Source organism: Ictalurus furcatus, chromosome 5 (genome assembly GCF_023375685.1).
Source record: "Ictalurus furcatus strain D&B chromosome 5, Billie_1.0, whole genome shotgun sequence".
Classification (NCBI taxonomy): domain Eukaryota; kingdom Metazoa; phylum Chordata; class Actinopteri; order Siluriformes; family Ictaluridae; genus Ictalurus; species Ictalurus furcatus.
Window position 1 is genome coordinate 22,184,966 of NC_071259.1, and position 20,536 is coordinate 22,205,501.

General features: G+C 37.6%; 2 protein-coding genes across 2 annotated transcripts; both read left to right on the forward strand.

Moving 5' to 3' along the window:
- Nucleotides 1-3,456: 3,456 nt before the first annotated feature.
- Nucleotides 3,457-6,435, forward strand: tmco1 (transmembrane and coiled-coil domains 1). The gene is made up of 7 exons (XM_053625267.1): nucleotides 3,457-3,622; nucleotides 3,800-3,877; nucleotides 3,983-4,042; nucleotides 4,388-4,434; nucleotides 4,546-4,613; nucleotides 4,759-4,903; nucleotides 5,104-6,435. Exons 1-7 carry the CDS (start codon nucleotides 3,553-3,555, stop codon nucleotides 5,200-5,202), a joined length of 567 nt encoding a protein of 188 aa, XP_053481242.1. The 5' UTR covers nucleotides 3,457-3,552; the 3' UTR covers nucleotides 5,203-6,435.
- A 2,319-nt stretch (nucleotides 6,436-8,754) lies between these two features.
- aldh9a1a.1 (aldehyde dehydrogenase 9 family, member A1a, tandem duplicate 1) lies at nucleotides 8,755-19,923 on the forward strand. Its single transcript, XM_053625263.1, has 12 exons — nucleotides 8,755-8,861; nucleotides 10,006-10,162; nucleotides 10,319-10,464; nucleotides 11,883-12,012; nucleotides 13,230-13,364; nucleotides 14,778-14,974; nucleotides 16,814-16,954; nucleotides 17,746-17,934; nucleotides 18,473-18,560; nucleotides 18,898-19,039; nucleotides 19,146-19,258; nucleotides 19,456-19,923. Exons 2-12 carry the CDS (start codon nucleotides 10,012-10,014, stop codon nucleotides 19,548-19,550), a joined length of 1,527 nt encoding a protein of 508 aa, XP_053481238.1. The 5' UTR covers nucleotides 8,755-8,861; nucleotides 10,006-10,011; the 3' UTR covers nucleotides 19,551-19,923.
- Nucleotides 19,924-20,536: the final 613 nt, after the last annotated feature.

A 20,536-nucleotide genomic window follows, 5' to 3' on the forward strand; every position in this document is an offset into this window, starting at 1 on the left:
AAGGTAGCTAGACCTATATCTATGATCAAAAAGAATTCTGAAATGAATGTCAATAATCAAGCAAAACTTTATACTTACAATTTATTTGCAATATGTACATTACAAAGATAAAACAGTAAAACGGTTATGGATTAGGATACTCCGAGCATGTTTTAGTTTGAGATAAAAGTCATGTTCATTACTTTTTCGTGATTGGTACTTGGTTCAGCCCCTTTGAGAGGTCTCCCAATCATCATATAGAAAAGCTGTGCATCCAGCTGGGACAAAAATGCATTTACGTAGAGCACACTGTCCAGAAAACACTGAGATATTTTTCCTCTGCAAAACCCAGTCATGTGTCTAGGCAGGATCCAAAATGACTGTCATTATTTAATAAGCATTAATCTTTGCTTCATTAAACAAAAGTGTACTTGAATCTGTCATAGGATTCCACTGAAGCCGTGTGTCACTGGAATTCAATCTACTGGCTTCTGTGGACATTTTCATGTAGGCTGCGCTGTCCACCGAAAGGGGCAGGGGTCTCTTGGGCTTTTATGCAATCTACATTAAAGCTGCCATCAGAACTCATCCTCTGATATCCATTATGAATGCTAGTTAATAAACTTACACGTTTTGTCCATATCTAATCTATAAGGTGATTGTTATTTAGAACTTGTTGCTTCTTTGCAATATCACAGAAGTAAAGTAGGTTAACTTACAATGGTGATGATGTACAACAGATGCACAACTGATAAACCAATATCTCACCTCTAGATGGCACAGTCACCAGCATGCTGATCAGCTGCTATGGAGCATCCACTTCAAGCTTGTGTAATTTACTGTGGTTAACACTGTACAGAGTCTGGTGTTTTCAACATTTCTTTGTAATGTCTTGCTGATTGCTCTACTGAACTCAAACTGTTAATCCAGTAAAGTTCAGTTAGTTGTATCACTGGTTTGCCCCAAAACTTAATAATAACTCCATCTAACTCCTTGAAAGGAACAGGCAAAAATAAAATAAAATACAATACAATACAATTAGCACTTACACAGATCAGCCATAACATTACAACCACCTGCCTAATATTGTGTAGGTTCCCCTTGTGCCACCAAAACAGCTCTGAGCCATTATGGCATGGACTCCACAAGACCTCTGAAGGTGTGCTGTGCTATCTGGCACCAAGACATTATCAGCATTAACAGCAAGTCCTGTAAGTTGCAAGGTCGGCCCTAAGATCGGCAAATCCCACGGATGCTCAAACAAATTGAGATCTGGGGAATTTGGAAGTCAACACCTTGAAAACTTTGTCATGTTCCTCAAACCATTCCTGAACCATTTTTGCAGTGTGGCAGGGTGCATAATCCTGCTGAAAGAGGCCACTGCCATTAGGGAATACCGTTGCCATGAAGGGATGTACTTGGTCTGCAACAATGTATAGGTAGGTGCTGTAAGCCGAGGCAGCGCAAATGACAGAACTGATATTACTGGAGGAGTTAGCTTCCTGTAGAATGGAATGGATGTTTAGTGATCAGTATGGGTTTTTCCGGAGAATGAAATTGGGTTCCATTTACCATGGCATCTTCTTTTAATGCTGTGCAACACTTTAGAACTAGCACTAATTGACTACTGGTTACGCAGCTAAATAATATTTTTCATTCTCATAGACATAAGTTAAAAACTTCTTCCACTTCTGAGAAATTCTTCTTTACTGAAGGTTCATTGTGTGCTTTCCACTCTGTGAACTTAGCATTTTATTGAGTTTTGTGGGGATCACTAAATGCAATCAGCTGTGCTGAGATTGACATTTATCAACATGAATACAAAGAAAGTCTGTGTTCCCAAACCATTTGTAAATCTGCTGGAAAATTTTAGTTCAGTTAGACAAGATTGATAAACGAGGCCCGTTGTTGCTCATTTTATGAAGGGTATATTTTTGGAGAGCACTTTTTTATTTGTAACATTATAATAACTTCAGTTATTATAATCAGAAGGTCAGGGGTTCAAGCCCCAGCACTGCCAAGCTGGTACTATTGGGCCTTTGAGCAAAGCCCTTAACCCTCTCTGCTCCAGGGGCGCCTTATCATGGCTGTCATTGTGCTCTGACCCCAATTTCCTAACAAGCTGGGATATGTATAGAAAATAATTTCACTGTGATGTAATGTATATGTGACGAATAAAGGCTTCTTCTTCTTCTTCTTCTTTTTCTTCTATAATAATTTTAACTGATTTTAATGGTTTATTCAAAATGTATTCATAACTTTTATTTATTTATTTTATAATAAATAAATAATGTGTTGTGTTATGTGATATTAATACATTTGTGCATTCAAAATCAGAAATTTCAGATAAATGCAGATAAATGAACACATTTATGGGAAGCTGCTGGTGTTATTGGTCACTAAACTGTTTTTTTTGGGGGGTTTTTTGCCCAGCCCACTTGACATTGGACTAAGTGTAATGTGGCTCATTACACTTGCTGTTGGATACAGCTTACAGACGTACAACTATGGGTACAGACTTCACGTTTAGTATTTAGTTGAACATTTGCACCCACTGTGGTACTTCTATATAGTTAGTAGTTGTAGATTTCTAAAAGAGTTCTAGATTTGGACTACTTAAGGTTAAATCTAGAACCCTTCTAGAAAGCCAGAACTACTAACTATTAAAAGAAATAGAGGAACCAATTTTTCTAAGAATACCTTAAAAACTGAACGTCATTTTTGTGAACTGCACTCATCATAGAGGTGTATGCCAGTTGTAAGCATGTATTACATGCTTCACATTTTAGTAGTTTGGTTCTGTTGTCTCCCTGCATTGAAAGTGGGGGTAGAGTCCTGGATCATGTTTCTTTATTAAGTTTAGTGAGTGATTCAACTGGTCCTATTCTAAACCATGTGAGTATTATTTCATATTTTCTGTTGCTCCCTCCAAACCCCTACTGACCCACCTTGTTTCTGTATTGTATACACAGGTCAACCTTGGTGTTCATTCTCCTACACTTTTTTTTGACATTGTGCTTGTACATTGTGTCTTACTAGAGTATGAACTTAACTTGTCCCTTGCTCATAGATAACTTACTGCCATCTCAACCTTTAATCAGAAGTGTGGGAGTTCAAGCACTGCCAAGCTGCCACCATTTTGCTCCTGCTGACACCCATTTCCTGGGATACGTAAACGAAATTATTTCACTGTACTTTAATGTATGTGACAATAAAGACGTTCTTCTTGTTTTATTTATTTATTTATTTATTTATTTATTTATTTTAATAGTCCAGCTGGTTTAGCTTCATTGTAAACACATTTTTCATTAATTTCTCATTTTAAAAATGCCCAGCAAAAGTAGTTGGATATATTTTGATAGTCTAAAAAAAAAGCTACGTCTCAGAACGAACACTATGCACCACTGAATAAAATAAAACATCGAAAAAAACTGCAGGTCTTGACCACTAGTGTGCGATAGCACGATTGTAAAACAGCGGTCGCAGATTGATGATGTCACTTAATGCTGACGCTATTCTTCGACTATCTACGGTTAGTTAGACTGCGGTGATATAATTACAAATCTATTCAAAATGAGTACTATGTTCGCAGATACAATACTTATCGTCTTCATATCTGTTTGCACTGCGTTGTTGGCTGAAGGTAAGTAAACGTTACTATACTGTATTTTACTACTTGTCACGTGTTGAGATGATAAAATACGGCTAGTTAGCCGACTAGATGACTAGACCGGTTTAATAATGTATGTCTAGCTAGTTATGTCTGGTTCATTTATAGAGCTTGACTCTTTCCTCGCTTGTCTCCTTTTGAAATGACTAGGTATAACATGGGTGTTAGTATACCGCACAGACAAGTACAAGAGGCTCAAGGCTGAAGTAGAAAAACAAAGCAAAAAGCGTAAGTATGAAATGAGTTGGCTATCAAACTACAGTTCTAAGTGCAGTGATTTAATGTCTTGAGCATCACCAGGTCATTTAAGTTTGTTTTTATTTTCTGTTAAAGTGGAGAAGAAGAAGGAGACAATTACAGAATCTGCTGGGCGTCAACAGAAGAAAAAAATAGGTGAGTGAAAAGCTACACATTTTAGATTTATTTATTTGACAAACAATTTTTATCTGAAGCAACTTGTATACAGTTGAGTTGAGCACATGAGGGCTAAGGGTCTTGCTAAAGGACCCAACAGTGGCAAGCTTGGTGGTACTGGGATCTGAACTCACAACCTTTATATTAATAGTCCAGAGCACTAACCGCTGAGCCTCTACTGTGTAGTTAATATTGCATTTTCCTTTTGCCATATTTGGTGTCATATGTTATCTTCTGTAGACTGTAGAATGTAAGCTGTGCAGAATGTTCAAGTAGGTAGAAATATATGGTTTTGGTGTTTTTTTGGTTTTTTTTGTCAAACAGAGAGGCAGGAGGAGAAACTCAAGAACAACAATCGAGACCTGTCAATGGTGAATCAATCTTATTTGATACAGCTCCCATATTTGTCATTTATATCTTGGCAGAAAAGTGATTTTCACTATAGCAACTCTGCCTTAAACTGAAATTATATTTCATCACAGGTACGAATGAAGTCCATGTTTGCCATTGGTTTCTGCTTTACAGCATTAATGGGCATGTTCAATTCCATGTAAGTGGTTTGAATGATTGAAATATTAAAGACCACTAATGAGCGGTATTTTTGCTTTGTTTTTGTTTCTTGTACTACTGACTAATATTTAGACTTGTTGAATTGCTCATCAGATTTTCTTGCTTTTTTTCCCCTTTCACCTCAGCTTTGATGGGCGAGTTGTAGCGAAGCTGCCATTTGTTCCCCTGTCTTACATCCAAGGCCTTTCCCACCGCAATCTTCTGGGTGAAGATTACACTGACTGCTCTTTCATCTTCCTTTATATCCTGTGCACCATGTCTATTAGACAGGTAATGCTCAACACTTTGCCACTGGTTCACAGAGAAGTCAAAAAGTTATTACACAGCATCAGTTAGGTGTTGACTGCAGTTTCTGAGAGAGTCTATATTTTGAAAATGCACATTACCGCTACAATTAATACTACTGCATTTGTATAGTGTATTTATTATCTCCGCTGTAGTAAAAAATACTCTTCCTGTCTCTCACTCAGAACATCCAGAAGATGCTGGGTCTGGCTCCATCTCGTGCTGCCACCAAACAAGCTGGAGGGTTTTTGGGACCCCCTCCACAAGCTGCCAAGTTCTCATAAACTCATTAGACAATATGAATTATCTCTCCTTTTTTTTTGGTTGCAAAAATGCTTTGGAAAGACTCGATGCAACCAAACACACTCGACAAAAGAGAAAACAATATTTAAATGCAGCCGCTACCACTGCTTGTGGTGACCTCACTATATATTTTTTCTTAGATTTGACCTAATGATTTTATTCAAGCTCTAAATAACTAAAATGGTTCAACACTGGCAAATACCTTTTTCTTTACCTTAAGTTGTGTTGACAAATTAACCCCCCATACAGTTTCAAAGAAGAGCAGCTAAAAATAGACTATTAAATGGTATCATAAAGGAACAACTGGGCCACCTCCTCTTATCAAAAGCAGGGAAATAGAGCGTGCATTTAAAATACTTTGATATTGTTTTTTTTGTTTATTTTTAAGTCTCCTTTATAGGAAATTTTGAGAAATATTCACCAGAGACTTTTCAAATGTAAATTCTGAGGGTGCCGTATTAAAATAGAACAGTATTAGAAATAATTTTCTTCTACTGTAAGTTGACATTTTAAATGCCATGTACAGTTTTCTAAAATACTAAAAATTATTTACCAACTATTAAAAGCAGTCTCCTTGCTTTTAAAAGAAGCTCACTGGCTCAGTGTTGGACCCCACAGACTATATATGTTATTCAATTTTCTTGCCTCCCAAAACATGTAGCAGGTATTGTCTGCTCTTCCTGGCTCATGTTAGACGTGGGGTCCCCAAGGACCAGTTTGGGGAACACTTTATTAGTTGATCCCATAGGCTTTGATTTATATATTGATATTTGATATATCAAATATTTGATATTATTTCAAACTGCATTCTACAGATAGGAAGGAGTTTTCACCTGGGTAAACCAGATGTTGTTTTCATTTTAATTTGAGTACTTTGGTTATGTAATTCTAATTCCTGTTTCTATGGGTCACTACATAACTGCACTACATAATGATCAGAATGTTAGCATGCTCTTCTACTGTAGTTTCTAGATTAGTGACCTGAGAAACTGGTGTTCTCCATGTCTGTGTTCTTTCTTCTTCTTTTTTTTATTTTTTTTTTATAAATGTAAGAGTAATTATTGGTTAGGACTTTATTTATGCATACCTGTGAACATGTTGACTAGAGTAAAAGAGATTAAATTGTATGAATTCTTTTGCTGTAGGTTCACTTTCCTAATTGTTTCATGATGCTTACCCTTGGTGAATAAAGTGGTATAGGTATTTCACATGGATTACTTTATTGTCAGTGAAACTTTATTAAACACAATGTTTCAGTCATGCTCTTGGTCAGATTTACACATGGCATCATCTCATTTATGAATCCACAAAGACAAAACAGTGGGTTGGGAAAAGCAACAAATATGATTTGCTGTGGTTCAGGTGGTAGAGCGGGTTGGCCACTATTCGTAGGGGTGGTCGTTCGATTCCTGGCCCACATGACTCCACATGCAGAAGTGTCCGTGGACTCGATGGCTGATTAGCACCTTGCTACCATTAGTGTGTGAATGGGTGAATGAGAACCAGTGTAAAGCGCTTTGGAACCGCTATGGATAAATGCAGACAAATTCCGTTTAAGGTGTATATTCCAAATATGATGGTGATATGCATTGAAATATTCCTGTATACATGGCTGTTGTAAGTATGCCTGAGTTGCCATTTCTAAATACCTAGACTACAGCTAAGCACCTGTTAGCACCCACAATTCCTTGCGGACTGATTTTCTGAATAAGGTGTTTACATGCAACAAGTTTCCAATTAAAACAGGCATACTTCAGTGGTGGGAATCAGAATATTGTCTTAATCTGAATCGGGTAATTGGATTGCGGCATTTACAGTGGGGAGAAATAAGTATTGGACACGTCAAAAAATTTTTCCAATGAGGCTATTCACATGAAATTTTCACAAGGCATCAGTATTAACTCAAGAAATCAGGAAATATAAAGAATTCACAACATTAAAGTCCAGAAATAAAGTGATGTGTAATAAAGTGGAATGACAGGAAAAAAGTATTGAACATGCTAACTGAAATTTATTTAATATTTAGTGGAGAAGCCTTTGTTTGTAATGACGGCTTCAAGACGTTTCCTGTATGACGAAATTAATCGGCCGCAGTTTTCAGGTGTGATTTTGGCCCATTCTTCTAAAAATCTTGTCTTTAAATCTTGTTCAATTGGATTCAAGTCAGGTGACTGACTGGGCCATTCTAACGCCTTGAATTTTTTTCTCTGAAACCAATCAAGAGTTTCCTTTGCTGTATCCTTTGATCGTTGTCCTGCTGGAAGGTTCACCCACGTCTCATCATCATAATGGTGGATGGCAGCAGATTCTTCTCAAGAATCTCCTGGTAAAGGGCTCCATTCATCGTTCCTTCAATGATATGAAGTCTGCCAGTACCATTATGCTTCCACCTCCAAACTTCACTGTTGGTATAGTGTTTTTAGGGCGATGTGCAGTGCCATTTCTTCTCCAAACATGGCGTGTAGTATGACAGCCATAAAATTCAATATTGCTCTCGTCTGACCAGACTACACTCTCCCAGTATTTCATAGGCTTGACCAAATGAGTTGTAGAAAACTTTAAACAAGCTTCGACATGCCTTTTCTTTAGTAATGGAGTCTTGGAGGGTGAGCATGAGCAGTGGAGTGCATTGCCTATTGATTTCTCTGTGACAATGGCACCTGCTACCTCCTAAATACCTAGCCTACATCCAAGCATCCACAATTCCTTGCAGACAGAGCTTGTTCATATATCTCCCTTCAGTGGATTTTCTGAATAAAGTGTTTACATGAAATTAATGTCCGATTAAAACAGGCATATTCCAGGGGTGGGAATCTGAATTTGGGGAATCAGAATAGCGTTTTGATCTGAATCGGGCAATCGGATTGCAGTATTTACATGACTCAATACCAATTAGAGTATTGCCAAATTCCAATTAATATCAGAATATTGATGTGCATGTAAACTTAGCCATTGTGACCTACAGGGAGGAGGATTTTCGGAAGTTGCAAAACAATGTCATTCTTGAAAGTGGGTCGCAACAAGGTTAATAACCTCTGAATTAGATCAAGTATAGGTTCCCAACCCTGGTCTTCCACATTTTAGAGTTTTCTCTGCTGTAACACACCACATTAGGAAACAGATGACTTGCAGAACAAGGGGTACTGCAGGAACAGGGTTGGAAGTGTGTGCTGTAAAGAGTTGCTCAGTTTGCACAAAGAACCCTACAACAGAGTGTAACCTTTCAGAAAAGGTTTGAGTCAGAACTCTTTTAGGAAAAAAACCCCACTGAGGAACACTTTTTTTTTAAGGGTGTATGTATATTTGACCCACTTACGACGTGCAACTTCTTTGAAGGCAATGATGCAATGGAAAATCATAGTCCAGATGATAAAATTGCACACTACAAAAGGGTATTCACTGAAAGTTGAACGGTCGGATTTATTGTGTGTCAAACCCACAAATGCTGACTTGCCAGATAAATAAACCAGTGAAAGCGCCTGATTAGCTCAACGCCCTCCCTGTGACATAGTCATAGTCTTGATAACTACTGGACTGGCTATATCCTGTTTACACAGAAGCTGAACGGCCATTTCGGGTCTCAGCACCAGGAGAGTGAAGAGCAGTAGCTCTACTAAGAAACCAAGTCATACACTTCAAGGTAAGGTTATATTTACTGATATGATTTGAAGAAATACGTGAACATTTAATGCATAAAGATAGCGCTCTATAGAAGCTGCTATTGTACAGAGTAATGCAAGCTAGCTTAATCTTCTGAAACTATTTTCCACAAATGAATTTTTACTGCTTGCGTTTTTTGGTTGATGATGATGATGATGCAAATGTGTTTTGGGGAACGAGCAAACCCACTGTTTTGCGACTTTCTTTGCAATTTACTGCAGCGTAGAAAAGAACAGGGGGCGTGTTTTATTGCACTGAGCAGAAGTTAGCATACTCTTTAGCATGGTTTACACAGAGAGGGCTGGGAACGTGAAACGTTTTGTGAAAGGCATTTTCATACCAAATTTAGGAAATTTCAGGAACCCTCTGTCCTCCATTCTTGGGTTCACTTAAGTAGACTGGAGTGCACATTTATTATTATTATTATTATTATTATTATTATTATTATTATTATTTACTATCTCTTTGCACCTTATTTCAATACAAGAACTGTGCACTGGTCGGCGATGCACTGTCCTTTACTGCCCTGTTTAGTAACTGTTGTAGTATCTTGCTCTGTTTGCACACGTGTACGTTATGTAGTCCTGTGTTTTGTAGTCTTGTATATTTCTGTGTAGTCTCATGCAGCTCTGTGTGTTTTATGAGGAACGTTGCTTCACTGTGTACTATACCAGCTGTATATGATTGAAATGACAATAAAGCAAGCTGTATTTAGTGTGCACTTAATGCACTACAGCCCAACTTTTCCCTTCAAAGTTATTTACCAGCATTATTCCACAGTGAAGGTGTATGGCACATAAGACACAGATAATGACTCCCACAATGCAGTTTCTTTAAAGTGAGGAAAAAATTTTGCAACATACTACTTTTGTAGTTATGCTACTGAGAAATTCTGCTCATCGCTTAACCACACCCTGCAGAAGCCATATACTTGGAGCCAGGAACTCCAAGTAGACCAAGTGAACAGAAATGATCCGGGAGAATGAATGTTGTCTTGGACGAGGGCGTCTCAGATTACTGGCAGCACAAAATGCTCCACAATAATGCACTGCAATAATTGTTGAACTTTCTCAGACTGCACCAATAGTCTACATTCTAATAATCAACATTTTCTCTGTGAGCAGTTTAAAATGGCTCAGACACCACTTCTTTCACTGCCTGAATTTCACAATGTCTCTACTGGGAGTCTGGTTGTGAAAGAGGCTCTAAACTTCTGGGGTGGAGCTCGAGTTCAAGGCAAGGGCACAAAGTACTCGGAGCCAGTGTATGAACCTGCAACTGGTAAGTGTTTGGCTTTTTTCCATGTGTAGCAAAGGATCATAAATTTATGGCCATTTTATATAATGTAGTGTTTTCTGCAACTTACTTGTCACTGATTAATTGAAGTGGCCTCCACTTTGAAAACCACTGAGTTAAACAGTACTTTGTTGTCTCCAGGCCGTGTGCTGTGTGATTTGATTCCTTGCGGGGAGGAGGAGGTAGATCAGGCTATAAAGAGTGCAAACTCTGCCTACCTGAAATGGAGTAAACTTGCCGGTATAGAGAGAGCTCGGATCCTGCTGGAGGCTGCACGTATCATTAGGGTAAAGGCACTAATTCTAAAGTGATTCATAACAAAAACTGAGATCCCAAATGTCAAAAAAATCATATCTGGATGTATATTTAAGCTACTGGATAATGTATTGCTATATTTATGTATGTATGTACTTATACACTGAAGACATTTGGGTTCCCTGGTGGACATGCGGCACTCTCGTCGCTGTGGCCCATGTTCGATTCCCTCAGTAGAGTGGTCCAATCCCACAGTAGAGCTACTGTAGCACAAATTGCTGAAAAAGTTAGTGCAGGCTATAATACAAAGGTGTCAGAAAACAGTCCATTGCAACTTGCTGCTTACGGTGCTGCGTAGCCGCAGCCTGGTCTGGCCTGGTCTGATTAATCATGTTTTCTTTTACATCATGAGGACGGCTAGGTGCGTGTGCATTGCTTATCCGGGGAAAAGATGCACCAGGATGCACTATGGGAAGAAGGCAAGCTGACAGAGGCAGTGTGATGCTCTGGGCAGTGTTCTACTGGAAAACCTTGATGGGTCCTGGCATTCATGTGGATGTTACTTTGACACGCACCACCTACCTAAACTTGGTTGCAAACCAAATGCACCCCTTCATGGCAATGGTATTCCCTAATGGCAGTGGCCTCTTTCAGCAGGATAATGTACCCTGCCACACTGCAGAAATTGTTCAGGAATGGTTTGAGGAACATGACAAAGAGTTCAAGGTGTTGACTTGGCCTCCAAATTTCCCAGATCTCAGTCTGATCAACCATCTGTGGTATATGTTGGCCAAACAAGCCCGATCCATGGAGGCCCCACTTCACAATCTACAGGACTTAAAGAATATGCTGCTAATGTCTTAGTGCCAGATACCACAACACACCTTCAGAGATCTTGTGGAGTCCATGCTTTGATGGGTCAGAACTGTTTTGGCAGCACATGGTGGACCTACACAATATTCGGCGGGTGGTTTTAATGTTCTGGCTGATCGCTGAAATATTGCTGAAATTCTGATCTATCTTCTCATATTCATCTTTTGATCTCAAACCCAAGTGTCTTCAGTGTATAGCAAAGGAAAAGAATTGGCCTTGCTGTTCCAATACTTCTGGAGAGGATTGTATTTTATAGGCTACATGTAGTCAAATGAAAATCTGCAAAGATGATTTAAACTTCACGTCTACAACACCTGACTTGTGCAGATGCAAATGTACATTATTTCAATTCAAAGAAACTTACTTAGTATTTGGTCTCTGCTACACCTTTAGTAATGGTGACTTTAATATTTGAGTTATTGTCAGTTAAACTGTCCTAAGGTTGCACCAGCACATTTGTTAACACCATGTGGCTGCCAATTCACTAAGGCGCAATGTTGATACACTATGCAGGAATCTTTTTAGATTGGATTTAGCATGTTGCGTTGTAAACTTTATTCCATATGGCCTTTAACAGGAGCGCAGAGATGAAATCGCTGTTCTGGAAGTGATCAATAATGGAAAAAGCATCACTGAAGCTAAGGTGGACATTGATGTGGCCTGGCAGTGTATTGAGTACTATGCTGGAATTGCTCCCACACTAGCAGGTATTTTCAGCTGTAAAATGTTAAACCACTAATGTACTTCTTTATAATAGCAAATTCAGAACATATCTCCTGGACCAAATTAATGCATTTGAAAATACTTATTTGTCCATAGTTAGTAGGGATGCATCGAAATGAAAATTCTTGGCTGAAGCCGAATATAATGAAAAACTTGTCCAAAGGCTGAATACCGAACACGTTTTTTCCATTTATTTTGCCATTTTTTTCACCATTGCATAAATTAAATAGTCAAAATGTGCTTTTTACTATTTTGTCTTGCTTTTCAAAGAAAAAATAAATTACAAAAAGTACAATTTCAAAATATTTATTTAACACTGAACATTTTTTTTAATTCCAGCAGGCATAGGCTACCAACAAGGCACAATATTTATTTATTACTTTAAATAAATAAATTACTAAAATAAAAATATTTTTATGTGGTCATCTTTGAGCCCCCCTTGAATAGCCTAGGTTAGGCCTATAACTGACTGCTGAAAGAATGTAACACTCTATAGCCTACAACAAAAAGTGTGTTAAAAAGTGCATTGACCAGTGCAAAAAATGGTTATATTCGGTTATATACGACTGATTTATATTGGGGATATATACCACTCGCGTCCCTGTACACCTCGCAGAGTATTATAATAGATATAGTATAGTTAGATACGTTGTTAATGTTATGTTCCTTGATAGATTTAGTTAGTTTAAACTATAGATTAGTTCATTTAGTCCCCAATGGTTTTTCTGCTCCCAGTCCATAGTACTAGTTCATGTGTCTTGGTTTGTGTTTTGACTCTGTTTTCTGTGTGTTTGCCGATAGCCTGACCCTTTGCCTGTCTTGATGACACAATTTTTTTGATTACGATTTGTCTGCCTGCCCTTAAATAAATACGTCTTTACCTGCTTCCGTACTCTACTACCTTACGTCTCGCAACGTGACAGAAACATGCTCCGGAACAGAAACAAGTGTTCACGGTAAACATCCGAAGAGCACCTAGCTCGTGCATGCGCGCGCCCCCTCATCGAGGTCGTGACATTCGCACGTCTCACTCTGGTTGCTAGGCTATTTTGTCGCGTCATCAAACACGTCATTGTTCGGTCAAATTTATTCAGCCTTTTCACTTATTAATAATTTCGGTTGCCGAACATTCGGTGCATCCCTAATAGTTGGGTTAATAATAGGGTAATAATGATTGTCTCTCTGTCTCTCTCTCTCTCAGGCCAGCACATTCAGCTTCCCGGGGGCTCATTCGCCTACACGCGTAGAGAGCCACTGGGTGTATGTGTGGGAATTGGAGCCTGGAACTATCCTTTCCAGATTGCTGCATGGAAATCAGCCCCAGCGCTTGCATGTGGTATGTGTGCAATGTTAAGTGTTCGTTACTCTAGACCAGTGGTTCCCAAACTTTTCCAGGGCAAGGCCCCCCAAATGGCATTAACATTTGACCGAGGCCCCCCTTTTGCAAGATATCTTTAAAACACATTAAAAATACAGACTTCTGAATATATCCCCCTTTTTTTTTTAATTAATAATTACATCTTGTATCTTTACATTACATTAGATTAGGAATTGATTGTGTGTGTGTGTGGTTGTCTGAGAGTGAGAAAGAGAAAATCATGTATTTATTTATTTTTCACACCAAATTGTTGAGGCCCCCCGGGCGCCCCCTGGCCTGCCCCCACTTTGAAAACCACTGCTCTAGACTAGAGCTGCAACAACTTATCAATTATGAAAATCATTGTCAACGAATCTCATTATCGATTAGTTGGTCTGCGTGCGGCACTTTTACTCATTTCATTACTTCTTTTCCGAAAATGCGCATCGGAGTGTAAATAGTAAAGTTGTGTCCCAAATGACATACTATACACTTAGACTATGTACTATGTACTATACCGTCTAGTGCAGTAATTCTGTGGACCCCTAGTGGTCAGTGGTGTAATTGCAGGGGGTCCATAGGAAAGGTTTAAATAATAATGTATATTTTTTTGTTAAATGTATCAAAATGTATTCAAATGAGATGTTTTAAAATTAATACATTTGGGTTTTCATGTGCACTCACAAATATCACGTTAGCTGAGATGACAGTGGTTCATTGATGGATTTATTTTGAATTTATTTACAAATGAAATGATAGTTTGCAAAAACCTATGAGTGGTAGACAAGTTCAAGTGTCACATTGATGGATAAAATAAACAAAAGATAATTCAGAGAGTCAAATTAAATGTCACACCAACAATTAAATGTAATTGAACCTGGTATTTGAACCAATTCCTGGGTTATATATATATATGTATGTATGTATGTGTGTGTGTGCATTACTTTTTATAGATGCAAAAAAAGCATTGAATTAATCTACAGTCCTAAATGAATAATATATATTCTGGTGTGTGTCTGTGTGTATTGGGTTCTTATCAGTCTTATATACTTGGATGAACAGTTGTATAAAGTTTTAGTCTGAAGTTTATATTTGTAACACTCAGTTTGTGGATTTTATTTTAAATGTACGAAAACTCAAAACAAAATTCATTTTATTTTAAATGGTACTGAAAGTTCCCCCTCAGCTGAATCGGAAAAATTTATTAATCGAAAAAATAATCTGCCAACTAATCGATTCTGAAAATAATCGTTAGTTGCAGCCCTACTCTAGACTATTGCAGAATATACATTTCAAAATTGTGCTAGGTTATATAAGACTCAACTGTGCTTGCCTTTGTTGAACACTGTTTAGCTGGGACTGACTTTCTCTGTTACGTTTTCACTTGCACAGGTAATGCCATGGTGTTTAAGCCATCTCCCATGACTCCAGTGACAGCAGTCATTTTGGCAGAGATCTATAAAGAAGCTGGTGTGCCAGATGGGCTATTTAATGTGGTCCAAGGAGCAGCTGAGACTGGAACACTGCTGTGTCACCACCCCATGGTTGCCAAAGTGTCTTTCACTGGTAGTGTGCCTACTGGCAAGAAGGTAACAAAGCTAAGTGGTTTTGTTTATGGAAAAGATTTTTGTCTTCTGTTTTGGTCTGCCTGTGCAGTAATTAGGGGGATGATCATGTGTTGAAGAAATTATTGATTAACCCTAGGGCAGCAACATTTAGTCAAAATGATCGGTTGTGGTAATTATGAAAAATTATGTATGTGCATTTATTTAATGTGGCCTTTACAGGTTTATTTATATGTATATAAAACACATAGGTATATATTTCTGGGTAAAACGTAATGTTTTGTTTCACCACATAGTGCTGTGCAAAAAAAAAAAACATGTTCAGGCAGCCCAGTTCTTACAAATATAAACAAATAAGCAATTGAAACACTGTTTAGAAAAAAAAAACAGTGGTTCCACTTGCATTATATAGGATCCTTGCTTGGGTAAAAGGAGCCGTGAAAGTTTTAATCTGCTTTCGTACTGAGTTCATGTGAGCTGAAGCGTGGCCGATATTATAAGATATTATAAAATATTAAGGTGAGCCATGCTGTTTTCTTTCCATGCTTACCTGCAACACCATGGAAGAACTTGAATGATTGCAGCAAAAACGAGTCAAAAAACCAGTGGTAGTTTCACTGGTGGTCACTAATACACTGCTAGTTTCAGTCAAAAAAAGTAAAAACATGATGCGTTACAGTATACAGAAAGTGGAGATGCCTTTCATAGTAGTACAGCAATGATGCATTAACATTTAAAATGAACTCTCCGAAACTCCTGCTTGGTATACAAATGTTATAGCTTCATAGTAAATTTCATTGAAGGAACTTTTTTTTGTAGTAGTAGTGAAATATGTGCAGTAATTTAAAAATTAAGTTTAATAAGGCTGTTTACTTTTGGCTTGTTAAGATTAATGAGGCGTAATGCAAATTTCATATTAAATTATTTCTTATTTGTAATTTAAATGGGTTATTACTGTTGGGAACAGGGAATAATCATTAAGTTAGCCCCAAAGGAGAAAGTCAGTAGAGTAACAAGATGTTAAAAGTTGTTTTTACAGTTTTTCTACATAAAGTAATTGAACAAAACTGTACATAAACATGCATGCCAAATGATTTGTTTCAGCCCCTCATTTATAAGCCATATTTAAGCTGATTTGATCACTTTTCTCATTTAAAATATTCACAACACACTTGATTCAACCCAGGAGTTTTACTATGTATGCTTGCTAAGAGATGTATCAGTTGTTAAAACGCTGGATCTTTAGAGAAGTTTGAATTCAAACTGTTTGAAACCTCTATTGAAAAACATAACGTCAAATAAGAAAGAATTAAAGGGCAAATTAAATCAGTCCCTCCAGGATTATGTGATCGCAGTATTTAATGCAAAATCAAGGAAACTCTGCAATATTTACAGGAGCTTTCAATTTTTCAAAATTACAGCAGATTTTCCGCAGATTTGGGTTAAGATGTGTTGTGACGTCAGCTCAATGTGCATTCAGTCAAAGACCTAATACATGAGTACAGCTAAAAGGTCTCATTTACCAACATAAATCACTGTGAAAAACCTTGGAAAACAATTTTGTGCTCTTGAAATTTCACCAAAGTAGTTTTTCCACAAAAAAAGCACAAAAAACTTGAAAAATTACAAAAAGCCACAGCAAAATAAAGCATTTTGGCCACAACAATCACAAAAAAAACAACTGCGAAATCTTGTATGGACTGAGATGTTCACTGCGTGAATGTGGCCTGAAATCTATAAATGGTGTTTGTGGAAATGGTATGTAGTGGATTTGAGAAAAGCCTATATATCACAAGAGGGTATTTATATACAGGGTATCATTATGGAATACTAAAATGCATACTGGATTCCTTTGTGTGTAAGGTCATGGAGATGTCTGCGAAAGGTGTGAAGCAGGTTACACTGGAGTTGGGAGGAAAGTCACCACTCATCATCTTTAAAGACTGTGAGCTGGAGAATGCTATCAGAGGGGCTCTAATGGCTAACTTCCTTACCCAAGGAGAGGTAATTGGGAATTAATATCAGCTTGAATTAAAATGTCTCAGTTGTTGTCTTGTCATGGCGTTTGGGATTATCTTGGTTAAAATACACTATTTGGCCAAAAGTTTGTTTACACATGACCATCTCACTCTGTTGTGGGTCTTCCCCAAACTGTTGCCACAAAATAGACACAATTGTATAGGATGTCTTTGTATGCTGTAACATTACAATTTCCCTTCACTGGAACTAAGGGGCCCAAAACTGTTCCACTATGATAATGCTCCTGTGCACAAAGCGAGCTCCATGAAGACATGGTTTGCCAAGGCTGGAGTGGAAGAACTTGAGTGGCGTACACTGAGCCCTGACCTCAACTCCACTGAACACCTTTGGGATAAATAGGCACACTGGCTGTGGCCTAGGTCTCCTCACCTGACATCAGTGCCTGACCTCACTAATGCTCTTGTGGCTGAATGGGCAAATCCCCACATCCATGCGCCACTATGTAGTGGAAAGCCTTTCTAGAAGAGTGGAGGTTATTATAACAAAAAAGTGGGACTACATTTGGAATTTGATGCTCAGGTGTCCATAAACTTGGCTATTGTTAAAGAAGTTGTTTGCCATTTATTAATGACAGTCTAGTAAGTTACCAGTTGTCCCTTTTTATTATATATATATATATATATATATATATATATATATATATATATATATATATATATATAAAGTTGTTCCTGTTCACTAGCATATTTTTACAAATGACCTTAAATAAGTACAGACATACTGCAGGTGTCATAACAGTTTTCTGGTTGATGCAGGTGTGTTGCAATGGGACACGGGTCTTCGTGCAGAGGGAGATTATGAAGCCATTTGTAGAGGAGGTCGTGAAGAGAGCCAAGGCCATTGCTGTTGGAGATCCTTTACTAGATGGGACACGGATGGGTGCGCTGATCAGCAAACCCCACATGGAGAAAGTACTGGGCTTTATTAATCAAGCTAAAGAACAGGTACTACTGCACATCAACTCATTAAGCTTTTTTAATAAGGTATTTAATCTATGAAGGAAAAAAAGAAAAGAAAAGTCGAACACCTAAGTAACATTTCAGTGCGTGTTGTATGCTTTTGAATGTCCACATAAGAGAAGATTTATTTTTTCACACATTTATTTCTTCACATAAACATAAATGGAGCAGTCGCTCCTAGCACTTCAACCTCGACTGGTAGATCTTAGTATTATCAATGTGTTTGTTTAAACTTTACATAGCAAATTACTTTGAACCTATTGTGAAATTCTTCATAGTAGATCAACAAGTTACTGTCATTGTACTGCACACACATGATGTGCTGAGGATGTGGTTTTGTAGAAAAGATGTATTATAGAGCATCTCTGATTGAGACTATACATAACTAGATCAAATTGATTGAACTATTCACTAATATGTCTGATCAATAAAAAAGACGTCTGATCTGAATAGGTACACAGTGATGATTGTAACAGTATACAAAAATAGAAGCTGTAGATTTAATGTCTCGCATCTTGTTTAGGGAGCCAAGGTGCTATGTGGTGGAGAACCGTTTGTTTCCAGTGACCCCAAACTGAAAGGAGGTTACTACTTGTCCCCTTGTGTACTGGGTAAGTAATATTTTTATTTTTGTTGTGTCTGGCTTAGCTTCTAGCTTAACAACACTAACCTTTGTGTGTGTGATACTGGCCAAAAAAGTTTGTTCCATTCTCATGCTTATGACAAGATGCTAATTTTGTATCTGTGCATATACAGTATTTGTCTACCACCAAATACCCACTCTTGCTGCTATGGAAAAAAAAAATTAAACTACCAATTAGCATGAGAAGAGTCATTAGCTTTTTTTCATTATAAGAAGTTGGGCCCTAATATAATCTAAAATAAGCTTTCCAGCGATATACTAGTGAATGTTTGTTTGATTTCTTTTATATGTTGCTCCATTCATAGATAACTGCAGGGATGACATGACCTGTGTGAAAGAGGAAATCTTTGGGCCTGTAATGTCCATTATGCCATTTGACACAGAAGAGGAGGTTTTACAAAGAGCCAACAATACAACTTTTGGTCTGGCATCTGGAGTCTTCACCAGGTAAAGTCTCACACCAGTGTCACCTTCAGATGTCAGAATGATAAGAATTTTTTAATGCAACCTCTTGCATCTTAAATTTCAACATTTTTGTCTCTCATGCATGTAGGGATATTTCTCGAGCTCACAGAGTGGCTGAAAATCTTCAAGCTGGAACGTGCTTTATCAATAATTATAATGTCAGTCCAATGGAGGTCCCATTTGGAGGTTACAAGATGTCAGGTATACTGTAGCTACTGCGAGAATAATTATACTTTTATTAATGCCATAACAATGGCAATGGACACTGGTCTCTTTACAATAAATTTTTCAAATTCACATTTTCTTACTGTGTATACACAGGTACTTCTTAAACTGTTTGTATTGTTTTATGTAAATTACATCCATGAGGGATAACTGTTTTTTCCCCTTCTCTCCAGGTTTTGGCAGAGAGAATGGAATGGTGACCATTGAGTATTACTCTCAGCTGAAAACTGTTGTGGTGGAAATGGGAGATGTCAGTAACTACTTTTAAATGATGTCTTTTATGTTGTCTTCCTGAAATGTGACCATGTTGCCTTTCAACAATAAAGCTGTGCTGATATTTAGTAAATATGATACCATAGCTGACCGTTTAGTAAACTTATCCCTGATCAACTAATTTTACATACTTCAAAAAGGTCTGAGCCGAAGCCATAACACTAGCAAGTGCCTAATACACTGTCATATTTGCGTTTAAGATTTTCCTAACACATTTCTACAGTACATCATTTCAGTGTTATTTGTAGCAAGTTCAATTGCATGTTCAGTGTACGAAACATCTATACATTTGGGAATGTTTTTGTTTTTTTGCTTTACTTAGAATGAACACATTTTGTTCATTTGGAATTAAATTTGCAAATCTCTCAGTTTTCTGTATTTGCTTCACATTGACACATGCAAACTTCTAGACTTCGGGTATAAGGCTCGAGGCTGAGGAAGAAAACACTTGCAGGGGAAAAAAAACTGAGAAAATTCTCTTGTCCATTTAAGCAGTTTGAAACAACCGGAGACATGATCACACTGTTTAGAAAAGAGTGTTCACCTTTTTGTTCTATATACAGTAAGGAAGATCAAGAAAAAATTCTTCAGTGTCCAACCATACAGACATTGCACATGTGATTGCATCATGTGTTTACCACATGATGCAATACAACAGTTATATTTACAAAGTCATCATAACTACAATAAAACTAAACAAGTCTCCATACATACTGGACTATGTTTACCAGTACAGTGTCAGTTGTGCTTTCGTCAGTCTATGTTCATGAAAGTCCACTTCTTGGTTGGTCTGCAACACTACCAGTCTTTTTAAATTTGTTAATAAGTTTGGCAACAGTGTCGTGTGATGTGTTTACCATGTTTCGGGGTGGGGGGACAGGGACATTTTCTAGTAAAACATTTGGGTGTTTTATTTTTGTTTGTTTTTTTAAAACACATTTTAAACATATAAGGTGCTTGAATTTGACTGTTTTGAAATGT

Excerpts from the sequence above, each read along its gene's own strand:
- tmco1 (XM_053625267.1), top strand. The coding sequence starts at position 3,553 with ATGAGTACTATGTTCGCAGATACAATACTTATCGTCTTCATATCTGTT. Across the intron at positions 3,878-3,982 it reads AGAAAAACAAAGCAAAAAGC|TGGAGAAGAAGAAGGAGACA; the intron begins GTAAGTATGAAA and ends TTTCTGTTAAAG. Across the intron at positions 4,435-4,545 it reads ACAATCGAGACCTGTCAATG|GTACGAATGAAGTCCATGTT; the intron begins GTGAATCAATCT and ends ATTTCATCACAG.
- aldh9a1a.1 (XM_053625263.1), top strand. The coding sequence starts at position 10,012 with ATGGCTCAGACACCACTTCTTTCACTGCCTGAATTTCACAATGTCTCT. Across the intron at positions 12,013-13,229 it reads AATTGCTCCCACACTAGCAG|GCCAGCACATTCAGCTTCCC; the intron begins GTATTTTCAGCT and ends TCTCTCTCTCAG. Across the intron at positions 14,975-16,813 it reads GTGTGCCTACTGGCAAGAAG|GTCATGGAGATGTCTGCGAA; the intron begins GTAACAAAGCTA and ends TTTGTGTGTAAG.